Source organism: Sycon ciliatum, chromosome 1 (genome assembly GCF_964019385.1).
Source record: "Sycon ciliatum chromosome 1, ocSycCili1.1, whole genome shotgun sequence".
In the NCBI taxonomy this organism is placed as follows: Eukaryota; Metazoa; Porifera; class Calcarea; order Leucosolenida; family Sycettidae; genus Sycon; species Sycon ciliatum.
In genome coordinates, this window is record NC_088643.1 from 70,767,519 (window position 1) to 70,789,571 (window position 22,053).

General features: G+C 46.0%; 1 protein-coding gene and 1 long non-coding RNA gene across 2 annotated transcripts; one reads left to right on the forward strand and one right to left on the reverse strand.

Annotated features, from left to right (window-relative positions):
• Positions 1-210: 210 nt before the first annotated feature.
• Positions 211-21,651, reverse strand: LOC135805221 (thyroid receptor-interacting protein 11-like). Its single transcript, XM_065319233.1, has 29 exons — positions 21,291-21,651; positions 21,134-21,189; positions 19,200-19,359; positions 18,773-18,993; positions 18,285-18,489; positions 17,853-18,038; positions 16,374-16,465; positions 15,890-16,021; positions 15,027-15,104; positions 14,452-14,625; positions 14,015-14,233; positions 13,670-13,751; positions 13,016-13,197; positions 12,283-12,501; positions 11,797-11,970; positions 11,217-11,435; positions 7,979-8,068; positions 7,485-7,658; positions 7,143-7,361; positions 6,278-6,367; positions 5,029-5,187; positions 4,747-4,868; positions 4,303-4,466; positions 3,652-3,755; positions 2,818-2,917; positions 2,447-2,528; positions 2,009-2,123; positions 1,648-1,728; positions 211-1,349 (listed from the first exon to the last, which is right to left on the reverse strand). Exons 1-29 carry the CDS (start codon positions 21,412-21,414, stop codon positions 849-851), a joined length of 4,524 nt encoding a protein of 1,507 aa, XP_065175305.1. The 5' UTR covers positions 21,415-21,651; the 3' UTR covers positions 211-848.
• Positions 8,435-10,404, forward strand: LOC135805222 (uncharacterized). The gene is made up of 2 exons (XR_010551127.1): positions 8,435-8,550; positions 9,653-10,404. It is a non-coding gene; the product is annotated as an uncharacterized LOC135805222 (long non-coding RNA).
• Positions 21,652-22,053: the final 402 nt, after the last annotated feature.

Genomic DNA, 22,053 nt, shown 5'->3' on the forward strand with positions numbered 1-22,053 from the left:
CCCGTGACAGTTTTTGTAAGCTGAGACTCAAGATATACCTGTACTTATAACCAAGAGTCATAACCAGGGAGTAGTAAAATACTTACTCCCTGCTTATAACCTTACTAGACTGTCATTGGGGAATTGTGTGCCGCCCCCTACGTGGGACGTAGCGCTTGTTACTGTCGTTGCTGGCCTACATGCAGTAATGACATCATGTTCAACTCCATCGGAAGCGTGGGCTAGAGATAGTGACAGTGATACAACATGATGACAATATGGCACCAGGCCAATAGCAAAGCTACTTCTTGAACTGCACAAGAAAAAAAAATGTACAAAACACTACAATCATTGCAAAACAAAAAAAAGAAAGGTTCAGACAATGCTTTTTTCTACTAGTGTAGACTGATGAGGTTAACAGCAACTTACAGCCCGCGCAGTAGCTCAAGTTCACAAGTACGTATAATCGCAAATATTAATAGGAAATAGATAAGCTTTCTCAAAAAATCTTGCTGGAACAAACATGATTGTGTGCCTGGGATAGGCAAATAATAATTATTAAAAAAAACCACTGCCCTACATGTAGCAAACACATGTTTTCACGGTGACAGCGTGAACAAGGCGAGGACGCACTGTATGGGAAACAGTGCTCCTGACTACCTGGTAGCGTACTGGATGCTGGAATACTTCAGTGCATTCTCACCTCACGATGCAGATGACTGCAAGTCAAGTACTTCAGCATGTCCTAGTGGATAACTCATGATATCAGCATGCCTGCGTGACCAGCACAAAGGAAGTCACTTCGTGCAAGCAAAAATTACAACACCTGATGTTTTTGCACGGTTTGCTGAGCAGGTGAGGCGAGGTGCCTATGGGCTAGGATTAAGAATGGTACGCAGGGCGTCTGTTTGGCTAGTCGGTGTTGTGCTTGGTGTGCCAGCGATCGGGGGCTTTGCTAAATTCACACTGCTGTCAGCTGCTGCAGGAGCTGCTGTGCTGGTTGTAGTGCTGCTCTCTGGAGCTTGAACTTGAGAGTCAATGGGAAGAGGTGGCACTGCTGGTGCTGAGGCAATGGGCATTTGAGTAGTGTGCTGAGTGACAGCAGCAGCAGCAGCTGCTGAAGTCATTGATGGCGACTCAGCAGGTGGAGTGGCGGCATTAGTGAGTGACAGATGTAAGGAAGACTGCTGATCAGTGCGATCAGACGACAGCGGCAGAGAACTGTTCGCAAATGCAGACGCAGGCAAGCGAGATGTGCTGATGTGGCCATCCTTGATGGCGGCTGCTGAGATCTCGTGAGGAGCTACGGCATTGGCAGCCGGAGTCGATTCAGCCTCCAGGAACTCAACAAAAAGCTCCGTGAAAGTTTTCTGTGTAAACATAGACAGAGATACATGTATACACCATCAGACTGTCGTCTATGTAGGATGCAGAAAGGAGACACCATATATATTCATTGGATTATCAGGATAGTGCACACCACCACAATGTATATCCATAATCCCTGCCCGATATAATTATGCGTTGGCACTACTAGGCAGTAACAATATTGGGTAGGACCTTGTCACTGATGTTTTTGAACTGTCACAATGCACAGCTGGGTTGGACAGCTCAGTAGCAAAGCTACCCATTAACACAAACAGCACAGACATGTTAACCAATGCTTACATCAGATGGTACAGCTGTGCCTGATGGTTTGCCATCCGCACGTAACCAAGATCCCAGCCAAGAGCTCTGCTGCTTCGCTACCTGATAACAATAAAGGACAGTCACAAACACCAGCAGGTTGGCTATGCAGCCTAGTCTGACACCATGCTTCAGTCGGAAAGGGTGTTGCACAACCAAACACAGCAAGAGTGCCCAGAATGTGAATAGACTAGCAAGGAACAGGTAAGCCATTTCCCCAGGCTCATCCCCAAACAGTACAGAGAGTAGTGTGGAACTACCGTCCACTCTGCAGCAAACCACAACAAGATTTTTTTTAAATACTAGAAGAGGGAGCAAATCAACTGCAATTATCAGCACATACCTTTGCCATCTCGTTGCCTGAGAAACCGAGAATACTGGCGACTGGGCGCAGGACCTCATGTCGCTTCTCTGCAGATGCCGTCAGGTATGTAAGCAGCAGGTTGCGTACAAGGTTGCTGCATAAGATATGGACACACACACACATCCAACAGGCAGGATTGCATATTAGTATGTAACATCGATCAGTAATACTCATGCACGGTGCCTGTAGATATGGTACACGCTATTCTGGTACAACAGCTGACGAAAGTACACGTTCTTTGTACTTGCAGAGTACCATTAATATCGATGTGCAACACGCAAGATCAGGGCAACATTATTCTATGAACCAGTCAAATGATATACCTCTCATTGGCCATAGGTCAGATAAGACATCACAGTTTACAAGCTGACACAATTTAAAAAGATGCAACACAAGCAGCACTCGGGAAAGACCTACATGTCTACTTTGCCCTCTGCTGCTGCCGCAAGTCTGTGAAGCTTCTCTTGACTGACATCCAGCGCAGTTTGACTGTCTTGTACTGGGCATCAAGACGAAGACGGCAGAGCACAAAAATCATGTAAGCACAAGAAAATTCTGCGTACTGATACGAAGTAATAGAAAATACCATACACTACACCCAGTAGAAGCAGTGTGCAAGCTGTAAGTAAGTAACAAAGAGAAGATTGAAGATTCGTGGACAGGGGTGTCTGGTAACTTGTAGCAAGCCAAAAGTTGAAAAACATGCTACAGTCAACAAATTACTACTGCAAACTACCCGAAAGAAGTACTTCTATACGATTGAGTGTTCATCAATGGAAATCACTCACATGTTATTCGTACGCCTTCAAGCTCCGACCGTTTTGCAGCCAAACTATCAGCAGTTGTGTGTAAGCGAGTACGGAGAGCCGACATCTCATCCAGTCGGACCTACACGCGTACATAACCACAACAAAAGCACAAAAACCGGATCAGGAGCATTCCCGGCATCGTTGAGTACGTTGAATGTGTCTGAAGTTGTAGTTGGACTCTAACACGTTTGAATTGTGGACAGTGTGGTACCTTGCTCTCAACTGCACATATGTAGTGTCGTCAGAAAGACTGCAAGCCAAGAACAAGAGTGGAACGGAGCGTGCAAATGCATACGTGGTGGGAGACTTATATTGTTCTGATTGCTTGCACCTAGTTAGACCTCTCCGTCTGTGGTGCCAAGTTACACCAAGTTACAGCAATTTAACCAACAACATCACAGAGTCCATAACCCAAGAGAATGCAACCCTGAGATTTTGACGGACATGGTGACCACATTATTTAGCCATGAACTACGGAATCTGCTAGACTGTTGCATCAGCACTGATCACCTAAGGTTTCCAGCTTCCAGGCACACCTGCACCTCGCAGGGCAACCGTAGCTCAGAGATCAGAGCTGCATACTCTTGGAGTTAGGGACTACACTGTCATCATAGGTCATGCTGTACATGCATACACAGTCCATGCTGCATACGCATACATAGACGATAGTCCATGCTGAACACACATACACAGTCCATGCTGAACACACATTATGTGACATACCTAGCCCATGCTGTACATGCTTACAAAGGCCATGCTGTACACGCATACACAGTGCTGTGCACACACATACGCAACATGGACACTACTCACCTGTAGCTGAGCCAGTTGAGACTTGTAGTCATCAATTTCATCATGACAACTCTGCAACTTTGCCTCAAGAGGCTCAAGCGCACTGGCAACATGTTCATCTCGCTCTGAACACAAATACACATGAAAATCCAAACACCTGAGGTTAGTCGCACAGCGTAATACAATAGAGAGGTTCCGCACTACGTAAAATTGAGCAACTTTACGTTAGTGGACGGGGAAAACCAGTGAATTCGCGAGTTTGCACTCCACTTACGGAAAGTTGTCTACGTAGAGTACGTAGATAGGGCTCTGATAACGTAGCTGGTCCGTAAGTGGATTGGGGTACAAATTTATGACTCTCTCCCCAGGTCGATCTGGTCGTACACTGCCGCGTTCGGAGTTGCCAAGGGCAGCTACGTGATTTGAAGACTCCGTATGGCGGAACACAGATGCGCATGCAGTTTACGTAAGACTTTCCGTAGATCGACTACGTTTTCTACGTTATACGGAACCTCTCTAATGTCAACACTTTTCAAAAAAAGACATGGTTCATGGCATTAATCTTGGAGTATGAAGAACATACAACCAGACAAAGCTGATGAGGTTGTGAATGAGCATACACAGTAACATGCCATCTTTCCACACACCCCAATACATCATGCACAAACTTACCTTTCTGGAACTGCTCCAGAACCAGCTGGAGACGTGCCAAAGAAGAACTGGAGGACTCTGCCGTAGTTTCAGCGTCCATGGCCTGTTGCATGGCCAGATTGCGTTCTTCAGATAGCCTACTGACTTTCTGCTCGAGAAGTTGTATGTCCTGGTGACATTGTGATCTAAGAAAAGCAAGTGACAGAGCAGTAGATATGTTTTACGGCACCAATCAAAACCTAGACAAGCTAGTATAAGTCTTAGTACGTGTAGGCCAAACACTTTGGGGGCCAGGGGCAGTAACTATGATAGAATGCGGATTCACACAATGAAAACGTATGCACCAACCGGGGTCTCCAATTACCCTAATGAAACACGAAAGGAAAAAGTTGCATTTCAAGCTAACGCAGCGGGCACAGCTAGCATTCACAGTGGAGACAAAGCCCAGTGCAGGGTATCACTCACATATCACTTTCTGCAGACAGCGCTCGAGTGTCGGTGGCTTGTTGAGCGGCCCGTAGCTCCTCGCGGAGATCCTCCTGGACTTTCTCTGCATCAAGAAGATCTTGTGTGTGCTGCTCTTCCACCTGCAGTGTGTGATCACCCAAAGATGCATAGAAAAGTGAAGTCAATGGGTATGGCTGGTGGTACCCAAATGAAGTGGTTACTTGTGTCATGCTCCACTGCACTAAGAGTTTGGAGTAGTAGTTCAAGAGACAATCAAACTTCAATCTGCATGCAGCGTACCATCAGTAGATGCTGGCGGAGGCGATCGGACTCGCGCTGCTGTCTCTCCTGCTCTTCAGGCGTCATGCTGCCGTCCCTGAGCTGAGAGTACATCTCGTTGGCCTTGGTCAGCTGAGCTTGCAGATCATCTCGCTCCACTGCAACTCGCTCAGTCTGGTTCTGCAAGGAGCCGATAAAGCAAACAAAGATGAGCATTATTATTTTTGTAGAAGAGAAAAGGACATATCGATACGAGTTAAGAGTAACTCTCCATCACTGTAACATGATACTATATACAGTCAGAAAGTGCAATAAGTCAAGTCCGTTGTCGGTTAGCGCTACGGAGATGTGTTGAAGCTAGGTGTCAGGACGTCGAATGTTTCAGTACTCTGTCAGTTTTGTGCCTAGTTATTGCACTTTCTGACTGTATATAGTATCATGTTACAGTGATGGAGAGTTACTCTTAACTCGTATCGATATGTCCTTTTCTCTTCTACATTTATTTATGGCTCAACATCCGAGTTTCAAATTATTATTTTTATCACTTGTTTACTGGAGGGCACCAAAGGTGATATAGCAGTACATCTTGACAAGTATTGATAAGCAAGGCATGCACACTCCAGCACACACTAAGTTAAATACATGTACCAATAAAAAGGCACACATATCCATGCTTTACCATCCACATGCTATGATGGTACAAGCAGAGAGGATTTCAACAGCGTTGAAAATCCAAGTAAGTTGTTGGCGCACTGTCCCAGAAATATAGGCTGCATTGTTCGTGAATGTTTGTGCACACAAGTAATATGCATGTACGACTGTACGTACCGTAAACTACCGTTGATCTGCCCCTATAGATTTTCCACCTGTGATCTGATTTCAGCGGGTGCAGCAAAATACTGTACGCATGCCCTGCTTTACACCATACATGCCAGTGCAGGTATTGCTGCGGAAGGAACTGTGTGCGATACAGCATGGAACGTCCGATCTTTCGCGTTATTGTACATCGTGCTGCACTTGGCAGCCTGGATCTCATTGTCACCCTTCCACAAACCAACTGGGAAAAGGATGGAGTGTGTGTGTGTGGGGGGGGGGGGGGGAATCAACAGTATCGTACAGAATATGTGCGAGAGCATTGTAACAGCTCTACAAGTTACTTCAAAAAAAGATAGAAAGAAGCAGGAGGGAGGAGAGAGAGAGAAAAAGAGAGAGAGAGAGAGAGAGAGAAAGAAAGAGAGAGAGCGTGTGCACATGCGTGTTCACATCTCACCTGTGCACTAGATAGCTGGGTGCTGAACTCTTCACGGCTCTTCTCCTGCTGAGCACGCTCTTCGGCTATGGTTTGTGAATGTGATTCAACCTACACACAATGACAAGGACACGTATCAAGCACACAAATACACAACACAGCACCTTTCATGAATAGTACTGTCCACAGGTTTGAGTTATCCAAGGATACATGTGAAGTATTCTTTTGGCCAGCTGCTTTTCAATGCAGTGTCTCACACATCTTGAATTGCTTCTATACTTCAAAAGAAGTACATGTACAATGTCATTTATGTGAAGTTCACTATCCCGATCGAGGCACATTGAGACCAGGGCTGACTGAAGCTTAGAATTGCACGCAACTCAGAACGCGCACGCACCCCCCACCCACCCACCCATACACGTACACATTGTTCGAATTTTGCCTATCGTAGTTTTACAGCTGTCTTTAAACAGAGCTGGTCTCAGAAACCCAGGGCGACCCTTGCACGTTCAGGTCACATTAGGTCACATGGAGCAATGTCTCCTGTATGGACAGCTCTTCACCAGGTTTCACCTGTGCTGGGAAGAAGCTAAGCAACAGACTGCACGCATAGGCATGCTCTGCATATGCATGTTTGAATTAGCTGTTGTCAAGCGCATTGCTACGATACATCGCATACGTGTCATGCTCAGGACAGTCGTGGCCCAGTCCAGTAGACGGAAGTGCCTCGACAACGGAAGTCACACTATATACATGTACAGCGGTGTAGCGCTGTTTGTCAGGACTCCGATGTCAACCACTGCTTTGACATTTCACAGCGTTGAGCTAGGATCAGAAACAAGTTTAAACAACATCATGGCACCACAGCATGCTCTAGGGCACTCACCACACGCTGATGAGACTCCTTAAGTGTTGCTAGCTGCTTCTCAGTCTGCGCAAGTAGCTCCTGGTAGTGCTTGACGTTGGACTGAACGTCTTCAAACATACCAAGGTCGACTGATGAGGATCGAACGGTCTCCGCCGTGCTTCGCTCCTGAGCTAGCGCATCTTGTGCAGCTGCATGTGCAGAGCGAAGTTGTTTGTGCTCCTCAGTCAGCTTGGCATGCTGCAATGAGTACACAATCACAAACACATAGCACACCACAGTCGTGTTGGCGCTGAAAACCAACCCAACCACCGATTCACATCGGATGCAGCTAATATTTCCTTAAAGACAAAGGATACATACCTTTTCCAGTGCCTGTTGGGCAGTGTGTGCATGCTGCTCCCTCTCCTGGACTAGTTGCGATTGCTGTGTGCTATATTGATCCAGGGTGAGTTGCAGAGCCTGCAACTGGTCGTCTTTCGAGCTGATTCGGTGTTCAACATCCTGTACTGTTTGCTCTAGGCGATTACTCTTCTCCTGTCAGTACAGAAGAAAAGAAAACGAGTTGAACACACACACGCACACACGCACGCACGCACACACACACACACGTGCATGCACACGTACACACATGAAAAGATTTGATACAGAGTGCGGATGACAGATGTTCTGCATGGTGGCTCAAGATTGTACAAAGGTGATCACTGTAATACAGCATACCAGAGCTCTGATAAAAAGCAACATCAAATGACTCGCAATGGAATGTGCTTCAGTCTCAACAACAACGTGATGATCATGTGTTTGTCACCAAACAATAAAAAATTCCTCCTTGCAGTGTTCTACTTTGCAACACATACCAATGCTGCAGACAATTTACTGTTGAACTCAGCCTCAGCTGTCTGGGATCGGGCCCGTTCGTTGGCCATAGCATGTTCATGCTGCTTGATCTAAGCAGAGAAAGCAGAACATCAAAGAAAAAGTGCGCGTGGAACCAAATGGCATTGAGATAAAAAACAGTCAAGGAGAAGGAGAGCCAATATCTGACATCCTGCCAATCATGACATCCGCTTCAAGAACTAGCAAAACACTCCGCCTAAGCAGTCCGTGCGCCAAGGCCCTTGAGAGACCGATTTTCATTTTCTCGCGGGAATCGTAGCCTCCAAGGCGCCGCACCTGCGGGCTTGTTTTCTGTTGATTTCGCCTATCTCCGAATGGTGAATATTTCAATGAAATTTGCTGCTTAGAGCCCTTCTAGTCTCGTCAGGAGACCTTTCCTACACTGGAGAGATGGCTCGGTGTGATGTAGACACCTATGGCCGTACCTTGGAAAAATATTTTGGAGCTTGCAGTTCGTGACCAGCCACCAAGGACGAATGTCTCACTTTTGTAATTGCTGAAACGAGGAATATGGTCACCAATTTCACACCAGGTAAGGCATTTACCCATCGCGGACACTAAAGCCGCTTTGTGGGGTGATAGACCAAAGCTTTATCTTTCGAATGCACGAGAAATTAGAGTGATACCTATGTGCCCCACAATTGCACCCGAAATAAACCACGCACAGGCAATATTGTGATTTTATGAGAAGAGACAATTGAGCATGCTCTAAATCGTCATGACCTGTTGTGTTACTTTTCAAACACCACTCCGAGTGAGCATCTACCAATCCTTTATCAATTTTACAAGGACATTTGAGCTTAGGGGATAGAGGTGGGATATTTCACCAGCTGAAGTATTAGATTTTTTTCTGAATTTGTTGACTACTAGGTTGCATAGTGTAAATATGTCAGTATTATGTGCGTTGTTGTGGTGAAATTCTGAGCATCTAACTATTAGGCCAAAACAAAAAATAGGCTTGTTTCCGGTCGGTAACCCCTCAAAAAGGAGACTCGGTCGGCCGGAATGAAACTTTTTTTGGATACTATTTTTTGGTTCCTCAATCGTTGTGGTATTGATGGACAAGAGGACCTACACATGTACATTATCATGGCAAGGGTCAATGTCAAAGTTGACTGACTCACTGTTCTTGTGCAGCATGTGGTGTATTCCTGTTTTCGTACATCCTGAGAAATCAAGTAAACAGTTTGAGTCCTTCCAGCTCCGTTATTCTAGCTCGTATCGACCCCGGAGGTTTTCGAGCCCACAGCTGAGAATCTCTGCTACCTTGTAGGTGTTTCGATTGTGGAATTCGGTTGAGATTTGACTGAGTTATGACTCGTTGAGTGCACTTGCACACATGGCATTGCCACCGTTTGTATACATTTGGGACCAAAAAAAAGTTTCAGAATTTGGGAAAAAGTGACCCGGTCGGGCGACCGGAAACAAGGTCATTATTTGTTTTGGCCTTATAGGCACAACAGCACTGGTGCATGCCCTCTCCTAGATCCTGCTCTCTGACTTTTTTCTTGCATTACACGACTCAAATTCGTCGAATGAAATGAAGGAGTAAATTTGTTGCTGCCAATTAACTGCATCGATTAACTGCATCAGTTCTGTTTTGAAAGTGTTTTCCTCTGCTGTTCTTCTTTCAGTGTGGTGACTTCTGATCCATGAGGCGATGGTATGAAGTCAATAGTTTGCAGTATGTGCAATATGCGGCAGTCTCTCTGTCAATGGACCTGTGACAGCTGAAGCCCAGATGTTGCAGTTTGATGTCTATGGCCAGCAGCAATCTAATATTGTTGCACCTTTCCTTCCACACACAGCAATGCGGAATATGTCATGGACAGACATCGCTAAACTGCCTCTTTTGAAGAAGCATCGCAATTCTTGTCTGCCAATAAACAACAGACTAGCCACCTATAATTACAATTTGGAGGTCGGAGACGCGATCCCGTGAACGTATTGCGCCAACTGCAATGAAGAAGGCCTTAGTGATCTGGATTTATTACCATTCTCGTGTGGATAACTATGGCGTTCTGATCCAAGTCATGCAGACTATAAAATGCCTTAGACGTGAGATAGTGAAAGTACTGCCGACAGCAAGCCAACAGTGGATATGAACCACGCCGCCAGCATCATTCTGCACACCAGGAGAATCCAATACATATAGCTGCCAACTCTGATGGTGTAGACCCGATAACTTGTTTTCTTACTCTAAGATTGGTATACAATTATACATGTACTAGTGCAATCTCTATCCATATGCGTAATGCACTGTATTTGTTTCCGGTGACTGGAGGTAGTTTATCATAGCACTGTTTTATGTCCTGGTTTTGTTGAAGATGAGCATTATCCAGTTAACTTGCTAGGTACCGTATCAGTCAGCTCTTTCAGCATTTGGCTTTGTGTCAGGGGTGGTTGGCGGTGTCGCGGGTCATTCCACAGTCCGCAAAGTTGACGTTCTCGGCAACGGAGCGACCCAGTAGGCAATTGATCACCGATAAATATACTGTCATTGGTATCACGGTGCACCACAATGGCATATGGTGTGAGTATCATTATGTTATTCTGCAGCGAGTCCTTGTCGTGTAGCTTGCGAAAGTTATTGCATACGGTCATTACGTGCATAATGCATAGTACTGTCTGTACACTCAAGTTTAAAGTCCAGTCCATTTTTTGGAAATATGGGCTGGACACTAACGAGGGCCTGGTGACGTGTTCATAGGACTGAGTTATGCCAAATGGTGCCATTGGCTGGGAGTGAAAGCCTTGCCCCACGCCTGCACCCTAAAAAATGTTTCGAAAATACTCAAATTCGACGACGGCTGAGAATCTAGGAAGATGCCGGACCACAGCGAAACAAGTCATCTGGCTGAAAAACGGAATACACCATTGCGTTGCCACGGCTAAGCGCAATTTTTAGGCTAACCACACAGGTAGCGAAATGCCAAAACAAACGAGCCATAGACACAAAACCATTTTCCAAAATTGTCCACCATTGAGAATGCGACTCAAAAAGTACCCGCAAACTGCCCAGTGTGGAAAATGAAAAGTCAACTTTTAGACGACTTTTTTTGAATCTGGCACACGGACTGTAAGGGGCCAGTTCATCAGTTACCATTCTAATGTGTCGAGCAATGCAGAGACTCATGAAATCGTAATCGCAGCCGACCCAAGGCAAGTAACTCAGAAATACAAGGTCATCAGCTATACCTGCAGAGAGGAGGTTTCCTTCAAAGTTGCCAGCTCATCCAGGCTTTGAGCAAGCTGCTGCTGATACAGTGCTGCTTGATGTTGAACGGCTTCCAGCTCACTGCAACTCACCAGGGTACTCCTGGCAGACTCTGCAGCACTCCGCTCGGCAGAGAGGTCATTTTGCAGCTGTGAATAGGATGTAGACAGCTGCTGATGATCTGCAAGCAGCTTGGAGTGCTGTGTGCAAACAGCAAACAACAATGATGCAAAGTAAAAGCACAAAATTAGCAAAGTCTCTGCAGTCTAACACTGCCATGTAGAAAAAACAATAGGTGCAAGAAGTGTTAGTTGACTATCACTCTATTTGATCCATTTCTTAACCTTAGTTTGGCCGTCACAAGAATTCAGCGGCCATACAGTAATGCACCTTGTTTTCGATACCTGCAGTGAAGTCAGAGTAACTGTAAGCATGAAGGTTTAGACCTTCTCAAAACCGTTAACGGATACACACAGCATAAAATAACAGCAGGTAATAGATAGAACATCACAGAGCCAGTTCATGTTCCCTGCCTGGACTAACATGAACATGCACACGTACCTCTTCTTCTGCGTGCTGAGCTGCTGTCCTACAGACTTCCAACTGCTGTACGTAGTGGGACTCCTGCGTCTTGCACTGATCAACTTGAGACTGCATGCCACTAAGGTCAGTGTCCTTTGTAGCCAGTTGCGACTGTAAATCCCTCACTCTTTCTTCTAGCACGCCACACTGTTCCTGAAGCAATCAACACATCATCAACCAAGCCAGCTATGTAGAGGAGGGAGACTAAAGCCAAAGGTAGCATACCTCAGCAGGTCACGTCTGTAACTGCTTCTTAGTTCTATTACAAGTATAGTTGGAGGCAGGTTCCAGGGTTCCCTTTGTTAATAAGGAGGGCCAAGCCATTTAGAAAGTTAACCTAAACTCTAAGAACCACAGGCAACCACACAATTTCACTGGAGTTCAGAACTTGCACTAGGATATATGTATACAGTACAAGTCCTGAGGTGGAAAGATATACTTCAAGTAAGATGAAAAATACCCTACCTTTGAATCCCGAAACGTTTGCGCCGATTCCAACTCCTGTTGAGTGTCCACGAGCTGCTGCTTGCAGTGAGCTAGCTCAGCTTGAACTTGTGTCAGAACAGTCGTGTCCACTGAGGACTGTCTCAGCACCTCTAAAGTATTTCGGTCAGACAAGACCTCCTGCTGCAACGTGGAGTGTGTGAGAGCAAGCTCCTCATGATCAGCAACCAGCCTGGCATGCTATATAGTGGACATGGCACAGCAATCAGAAGCAGCACAAAAGCTTCAGTGGGAACATTAGCAACACAACTGTCAACCTAATGCCCTGTGCAATGAAATAAGCAGCTAATACATGCAGTTCCACAGTGTTTCTGTAAAACACAATTTGGGTGGATTTCTGATGCTATTGTAAGATTGAAAATAGAAGCCGGGTACTGTAGTAAACACCTGGATAGCTGCCATCGCATTAGCCACAACAGCTACGAGTGTGTGTGTGTGTGTGTGTGTGTGTGTGTGTGTGTGTGTGTGTGTGTGTGTGTGTGTGTGTGTGTGTGTGCGTGTGCATTTGCACACGAACGGGTTCATGTACGCATGTGCAGCACATAAGAACGACAGCAAAGAAGTCGACACAGTGAGACTAGAATCAGAATCAGCCATAGCAACAGCTGCAGCAATAAATAAAAATAATAAAAATATACACAATTACACCCCCCCCCCCCCCCCACACACACACGCATGAACAGAGCGGCAATACCTTCTCAGACATTTCCTTGGTCGCAGTCATGGTGCTGTCCAGCTGCTCAGAGAGGCTCGTTTCGCGTGCACGCAGCGTCTCCTGTTGTAAGCATAGCGTTTCGACTTCAGCGCTCTTTGCACCGAGCGCCGATTCCATGTCAGATGCTCGCTGGGTAAGGCTGGCGTTTCTCACCTGCACAGGTTGGCAGCACAACACGTCAACATATCAGCACAGGATTTAGTAATCCAGGTCCACACATCACTTGTGAGTACTTCGTGAGTGAGATTGTGTGTAGAGGCCACCACTTTCAAACAAGAGTACAAGACGCAGTGCACTTTGCCTTCCTCCTTGACACCAGATCTTCATTGCCTACACGATCAGGACACACAAACAGCAGTGCCATGTTGATAATGTATTCTTCTACAGAACAGCACCCTATGCTGTGTTCTTTTGACTTCAAATATATCGCCACAGCAGTACTAAGTTAGACCACAGGGAGGTAAAGCGACAACGATGAAGCCGGCACCAGCAGCGGCAGCAGCAGCAGCAGCAGCAGCGGCGGCAGCAGCGGCAGCAGCAGCGGCAGCAGCAGCAGCAGCGGCAGCAGCAGCAGCAGCAGCAGCGGCAGCAGTAACAGACAGCAACAGCAATGATAGCAACATGCCTGCTCAGAGGACAACTGGCTGTTAAGCTCTTCCTGGCTCCGCAGTGATTCTGCTTGCAGGCTAGCGATAGTGTCCAGCTGCTGTTGTATCTGCAGTGAACACCCAACAAACACCACCCTATCAACTATCCTGATGGACTACCAAAGCACCGAGGTACAACATAGTGTATAATACAGGCTGCATTCAGTTAACGCTAGACAACTGAAAACAAAAAAAGCAATCAGTTAGAAAGCAGAGAAAAAAGCTGCCTGAGTATTTTTGTACCAGTATAAAGCGCACCTGAGCATAATGCGCCTTTTTGACCAACGTTTTGTTGGCAATGGAGTATGTAGAAAGGAAGCACAAACCATACCTCTACTGCATGATTTTCTTTCATGGCTGCAAGTTCACCATCAGCCTTCGCAAGGCGCTGCTGACATTGCGTCAAGTTGGCATTGACTTCCTCGAACCGTACCAGACTAACAGACGCAGAGCGAGCGGATTCAGATGCTGACTGCTCTGTGGACATTTGCTGCTTTAGACTGGAATGTGCAGCACTGAGTTGCTCATGCTCGTCTTGTAGCTTTGAGTACTGTATACATAGAAAAGCACAGGAAAAAAGGATACAAATACTTGCTGCAGAGCACTCAGCTGACAGCAGGATAATCTTACATTGTTACCAAACAACAAAGAAAAGACTACAAGTATAAAAAAAGTGCACCACCTACAACAGTGTATATGCACAGGAAAAGGAATAAGTCCACCGCACTTTATTACGAATTCAAATGATGCACTCATCATGTCTCTTACCTCATGCGATGAACTAACTGATGCTTTTCGTAGTTCTTCCATCTCCTGTGTGATTGTGCTCTCGCGTGTCTTGAACTCCTGTAGAGTTGCCTGCAGTGTGTTCAGCTCAGCATCCAATGCCCCGGCATGCTTTTCGTGTTCCGCTGATGCCTTTGCCAATGCCAAGCTCCTTTCCTGCCAATGTATTGGAAAAACAAAAAAGTGACAAGCACATGAGTGCAGCTGCACAGAAGTGTAAATCGATATTCAGCTGAAGGTATCCATACACTGATGGGAAAGGTAGTAGGAACATTGAAAAAAGGGTTCGCTCCCACATGCACAAAGGAAGGTCACAGTTTCTGGCACTGACCGATTGTTACCGTACGTGTGGGCCTAAAGTTCTGGTTTGCACAAATGCTAGCATCTTGGACGGCCCTGACACAGAAGAATACTTCAAATTCTTCGTCACCTGTCTATACATCTGCAGCTTACATGCTGAAACAGCGACTCTCTTCAACATACATGTGCTCGCATTTTCTAATTTGTTCTTCTGGAAATGCCAAACCAGCATCAGCAAACATGTTACCCACGCTAACCTGCTCTGAGGCCAACAAGTTCGACACCCTTGCAGACTCCTCTGCTGCTGACGAAAACTCTTCAGAGAGCTGCTTTTCCTGGAGATACACAGTGGCAAGGCAACACAATGAAGTTATAATCTAGCAGCCAAGAGAGTGATTTCCAAATCAGATAGAAAAAGGTTCTCTTTAAATGCTCCGTAAGGCAATAATCAGACTGAGGAACACACCGAGCTTCAGGCTCTTTACAACTACCAAGTTTCCACAAGCACTTTCATTGCTTTCTCTTCAGAAGGATACAGGTACATTAGTGAGAATAAACACAGAAAAAGGAGTAAAGTGAAACAGTAGACGGCAACTGAACAGAATTAACGATGTGTGGATGTCCTATCTCCATCACTAGTGCATCACTGTAGGATTCGGCATTTTTCTAAGTGCGCGGGAATCATCACAGAACTCCTTTTTCCGTGTTTGTTCTCTTCAGTCTGCCTACGGCTGCTGATATCATCTATGCGTTGACTTTTAACGGTTATTAGGGACGTTTAGCTTCTTCTTCTTCTTCTGTCTGTATCCACTCGAAAAGAAGGCAATGAAAGTACTAGTGGAAACATTAGTGCATTAGTTTTCTTGGAGTCAAGATTCCAATAAGTTTGCAAGAGAAGTGGATCACATTCTTTCTTAGCGTCAACGCCACATAAACTGAAAGCATCCCAAAGGCCCAGGGCAACCTGGCACCTGTAGTGAGACAGCTATGCCATGGAAATAGTGCAAGAAGGACACTTCCAGGGGGGGGGGTCTCCTGAGGTTCTCTACAGTCTCCACATAGAGGCTAGACATGTTCAGATGACAGGATTCGAGAGGTAACTGCTAACAAAGCTACACACCTGCGCGAGCTGCTTCTGGCACTCTTCTAATGTAGCCAGTAGCTTGTCATGCTCCTCGGACAGCGTGGCGAGAGCAGCGGCTTGACGCATCTCCGACTCGTTGCGCTCAGCATCACCGTGTTCCAGCCTCACCTGCCGATAACATGCACAGTCAACACGCATCATTAGTACACACTTGATAGCACACTTGTCTCAGGGAGAACAGTGTGCAGAATATACACAGCAACGCATGCTGCATAAAACAGTCACTGCATCAAACCAATACAGTGATAGACTGTGCATAAGAAGAACAGCTAAAGAACACGATTCACAGAACTGACCGACGGTGCTGACGATCTAAAACTCACAGAACAAGCGTATTAATGAGCTGCAGACCTGATTTGATCCTGCAGCATTCTTCAAAGAAGTTGAGCCACAGGTGAAGATATCATGCACTATCCACTACACTACTAAACCACACTGAAATTCATCACAAAACACCTACCTTCTCTGCTTTAGAGGCTTCCTCGAGCTTCTGACGTTGGAGCAGAGCATCGTCGAGGTCCCGACGTAAGCCCGCACAACCAGTGCACTCAACTACAACAGTAGAATACAAAGTGAAAACAAATTAAGCAGGGATATGGAAGTAACCAGTCACTGGTAGACATTTTTAAAAAAACAGAGTCACGAATCACACTCCCCATGTTTTATCTCCGTCCGTATGTTCTGCCTCTTGAACATGCATTGCTTTTTCACCTTTCATTCTATACACACCCAAACACAACAAAACCAGTTTAACACACGAGTACCAGTACATGAAACTAAAAGAAAATTATCACAGCTTACTACATTGCAGGCCATACTGATTACTGACACAACGCTACATTAACCATAGATGCATACCGTACTGTTGCGTATTAAAGCCGGGCTTATTCCTGTAGAAGCCGATGGCAGTGCTAGGCTTCTTTTTATTCAAGTCAGGCTTCTATTCAAGTCAGGTATTTCTATGTATGTCAACACGACAACCAGGCTTATGTGCTGCCAGTGCATTTTGAGAATCAGGTTTGTATTCAAAACAGGCCTATACTAGACAGGCTTTAAAGGGGAAGTTAAGGCAAAAATTAAAATTTCACCAGTTGTAGTCTTCGGGGTGCTGAGTCGAATGGTCTTGGTCCGAGAAAGCTGAGACGCTCCCTTCCTACTTGAATCCCAATCAAACTCGCGCACTTCCACCGAAACTGGGTGACTGCGCCCTACTAGATGGGGATTTGTATGCAAAATGTCACTAAAAGTGCCATTTCGTTCTTATAAAAGCACGGATGACCGCGATTGGCCCATATGTTGTACTCTTTTGGACGCTGAGTCGACTGGTTTTGGTCCGAAAAGGCTGCGATGCAGCGTTCCTCCTTTATTCCCAATCGAACATGGTTGAACAAGCGGTCACGTGCTCCTGGGTGCCCAAATCACCTGGTCACCACGCCAGCAGGCGACAACTTTCACACCAAGGTTCAACTCGAGTTCAACTCGAGTGACAGGACTGCACCCAAAAAAGGTCAAACAGGCTAGTAAGTTGTACCCTGCAGGCACGGTGACCAGGTGACTGGTGTACGCAGGAGCACGTGACCGCTTGTTCAACCATGTTCGATTGGGAATAAAGGAGGAACGCTGCATTGCAGCCTTTTCGGACCAAAACCAATCGACTCAGCGTCCAAAAGACTACAACATATGGGCCAATCGCGGTCATCCATGCTTTTATAAGAACGAAATGGCGCTTTTAGTGACATTTTGCATACAAATCCCCATCTAGTTGGGCGCAGTCACCCAGTTTCGGTGGAAGTGCGCGAGTTCGATTGGGATTCAAGTAGGAAGGGAGCGTCTCAGCTTCCTCGGACCACGACCATTCGACTCAGCACCCCGAAGACTACAACTGGTGAAATTTTAATTTTTGCCTTAACTTCCCCTTTAATACAAGACCCTACGGTACCTGTAGCCGCGGCCGACTCCTGTAAGGATGCAATTAGCCTGTCTCGCTCCTGGATCTCTGACTCCAACGACAACACACTGGCTTGGCTCTTGTCCACCTGTATCGTTGCCTTCTCGAGTTTCTCGGTCAGCTCACCCACAGAGTCCTGCAGTGTCGCTAACTTGGAGTGTGATGATGAGTTGGCCGCTACAAGAAACAAGAAAAACAAGCACAAGACACCATTACACTCAGTCTTGTAACATGCATTGGCACATACTGACATTCAATACAAGGCATTGCTAGTATGAGTATGTTGAACCATGTCTATAAGGCCAGGCTTGCTATGTGTAAAAAAAGTCCCAAATACCCACCAATACCCACTTTGAAGTACATGATTGTTTGCGTGCACACTGAGCATTATTAGGAGATTGCAAGTGCAAGTAAACAAGTTACCGTTCGCCTGCTGCTGCTGCTCACTAAGTTGTTCCATAGATTGCTGACGCTGGGACTCTAGCTCAGCAATGCGCTGCTCCATTTCTTCCATGTCCGCCTGCTGGTGCTCGTGCAATGCCTGTATCTTGAGCTTATGAGACTCGCGAAGAGAACGGAGCTCCTCTTCATGCCGTGTTTGCAGAAGAGCAAGCTCGTCTTCCTTTGTCTAAACACAAGGAACAGGCACAAGATAGCAGTGGAATGAATAACAATGAATGGCAAACGCCTCAGTCAAATTGCCAGCTTCGTGGAAAGGCATAGGCTATAATTATTAGTAGGAAATAATTGTTGTACGTGGTGTAGCCGAGGACTTTGTGTGTTGCGAGTTGGAGGTGTACTGAAAAGATGACAAGTCTACAATGGAGCTTCAAAGTTCTGAAGAATATATTAGTAATAACACAATTTCAATGCATGTGAGTACTAGTAACAGTCCAAACCACTTGAAATACCTCAACAGTTGCCTTCGGAGTCTCAACACCAGCATTGCTGGGGGATTCGGGCAGTGTATCGTGCTGTGCTCCATTGAGCGCTGCACCGTCGCTCTGATCATGACCAAAGTGCACAGCTGACGGCGATGGCTCCTTAGCAGCAGTGAAAGCGCTGCTGTCACCACCAGCCCCGACAAAGCTGGCAGCATCACCAACAAAACTACCCGTCTCGCCAAGAAACTCTGCAAGCAAAACACAGCAGATGTGGAACGATGAGGGCAAGAGAGTTAGATGAAAATAAATCCCAGAACACTGGCGATTCTAGCCAGCACAGTACAAGAAAATAATAACAGGGAAGTGAGCATGCTAGTATTCCAAAAGGTTACTCTATCTTGAGTCATAATGACCTATTTAAGTCATTCGGGATAGGAGAAGTAGAGACACACACCTGAGAAACTGCCTCTGGACGAGTTTGGTGTGCTGGTAAGGGCATCATCAATGCTACGTCGCTGAGACTCATCCTTGATGGGTGAAAACGTTACATCCTGGAAGCCAGATGGCGTTTCAACTGGCTTCTCCACCTCGGCCACTGGTAAAGAGAAACCATCCTGTACACAACAATAATCAAGAGAGGAGTCACACACCGAGCTGATGAACTGGAGAGGCCACATGGCTACTGTCCACAAGTTGTGTATTTCAAACTGCTCTTTCATAATTCACATCAAAAAGGTCAAGGTGTGTGTGTGTGTGGTGTGTGTGTGTCCAGGTGTGCATTGGTGGTCGATTCACATGGCTTTGCAGGTTGTGTGGATTAGACATATATATATCTGGCGCTAGTCTTGATCTGTCTCATTCAGATCTTGTCCCCTATCGTTGCTACAAGAAAAAATCTGTGGGCGCACATCCAGTGCATTTGCAGATTTGCGTGCTTCTCTTGCGACAGGTGCATACATGGTACATGGTGTGTGTGCGTGTGTGTGTGGTACATGGTGTGTGCGCGCCGTCCTATTCCGACGTACTCTGTGTGGTGTAGACCAGATGTGCATTGGGGATCGCCAGTTGTATGGATTAGACAGTTGTCTGGCGCTTGTCTTGATTGTTTCATTCAGAATCAGATCCGCTATCGTTGCTATAAAGATAAAATTTGTGGGTGCACATTTAGTGCATTTGTAGATTTGCGTGCTTCTCTTGCGACGGGCGTGCACATGGCACATGGTGTGTGTGTGTACCGCTGCGCTGCCCATGTGGAAAGGTCTGCCGTCGTCCCGGGGATCTCAATCGCCACGCTCCGTACTGCAAAGCTAGCAGATAGTCCCTTCGCTATCATTGCCATCGGCAATGGGCACGTTCAAGGTTCAAGGTTCAAGGTGTGTGTATGTGTGTGTGTATGGAAAAAAAAGAAAAATAGGGATTCACTGGCCAGAAAAAGCAACTTCTTCAATCAGCTGTGTGGTGGATGCCAGGCTAAAATTAGTGGTGGTCGATTCATCAGCCTTGCAACCTGTTGAATGGTGTAATCCCAGCACAAGTTGCTACGTGTAACATAGCTGTTCGCTATCATCGCTTCCGCGATGGGCATGTCCGAGTCTGAGTGTGTGTGTATCTGTCATGTCTGTCAATACAGCATGAAAGGAGAATATAGGAGGTACATGCAATTCATCCAAACTACCTATCCATGTAGTCACACGCACACTGTTCCAGAACACGTGTGCATAGGAAAGACTTCCGCAGGAACAAACTAGCTTTTCCGGCATGTACTTGTACAGACTATGATCAGATCAGGGTCCAAGAAACATGACAAAGGGCAGGGCTTGAACATGAACACGGGGTTCAACAGCTGTTTGGAGTCGTAGGTCAGGGTTCTAGCCAAAGGCAAAGGAGGATAGGGGGCAGTGCCCCTGCACAACAAAATTGCATGTAGAGGATGCACAATTATTGCCATGGCGATAAATTTCTTTTCAAGTTCACAGAGTTTGAGAGACCCAGTGGAGAATCTCCAGGATCGCAGGGATTGCGTTGACGTACTGGAGATTTTTCGCCTAAGAACACGCGATGTGATTGGCCGGTTTGGTTTGAGAATGTCATAATTATGGGAGTACAATAGTTCGTAGACATGCGGTGTTTCTTCGGAAATTTCTGATCGTTTCTCTTTGAATTAATGTACTGTATTTGAGAATGCGTCCTCCCGTTTGATGTGTTCATTTCATTACAATACCTGGTCAACTGACCATGCTCAAGAAAAATACGAGGAAGCAGGGTCGCCTGGAGGATATTAATTAATCCTCCATACAATAATGTACTATCAAGAATGCCTTAAGATATTGTTTTGTTTCTTTTAAAATAAAGAGAGAGGGAAGAACTTCAACAATATGACAAACTTACGCGCTTCACTTCTGCCCCATCCACACCATTTTCTGAGGCTTGCGGGACAGAGTCGGCTGCACAGGGGCACAAGTGAAGGCAGAAGGCATTATTGTGCCATTTACGTTAAACACAATGGTGTCAACCAGGACAATCCATAGCGAATACAGCTGCCTACTTTGCTCTGCCTCTTCTTTCTGCGGTGCAATACCATTTGGTATCACATCACCGGCCAATGAAGATATTTGGCTAGTAAATTCTGAAAAGCTTGAGGACAGATTGGACGACAGCCAGCTACTCATTGCGAACAAATGCTATTCTAGCACGGAGATGATTGGTGGATCTTCGCTCACGCACTCACTAAAACACTACAATAGCACACATTACGTCCGTTCTAATCTCACTCGAGGATAGGCAAGTCGAAACCACCTTGAGGTCCAGACACTTGAATAATTATCACAAATAATTGCCCAATCCTAAGTAGATCTACCCTGCAATCACTCAGTTCGCTTTTCTTTTGGTCGAATGGCTTCTGTTCACAGTTTTTTGGATGTCATTTTTCAAAAAGTCTTCCGAATCCCAACCATGCACATGCTCCACGAGCTAGCTATGCATGAAAGCACCGTGCATGACGTAGCTAGCTTGTCTCTGCAAGCTAGCTCCACGTGCCAAGGTCACGTCAAGGATCGGATGCATGTATTGTTGGCTCCGAGATCTCGTACTACACTAGTGCACTGTCTGTACATCACTCTGGTTCACAGATAGATTACCCATTTTCTCATTTTTCTCATCAAAGCCAAGACGTTTGTATCTTGTTGAATCTACAGTGATTGTACATTTTGTGATCATTACAGTCATCAGGGATTGGTGCTTGTGTTATTTCACTACTCCCCGCAGGCCCGGCCAAAGGCGTACCTGACTCCCTACTAATCATCAGGAGT

Excerpts from the sequence above, each read along its gene's own strand:
- LOC135805221 (XM_065319233.1), bottom strand. The coding sequence starts at position 21,414 with ATGAGTAGCTGGCTGTCGTCCAATCTGTCCTCAAGCTTTTCAGAATTT. Across the intron at positions 11,971-12,282 it reads AAACGTTTCGGGATTCAAAG|GAACAGTGTGGCGTGCTAGA; the intron begins GTAGGGTATTTT and ends TGATTGCTTCAG. Across the intron at positions 2,124-2,446 it reads GCAGAGGGCAAAGTAGACAT|CAACCTTGTACGCAACCTGC; the intron begins GTAGGTCTTTCC and ends TATCTTATGCAG.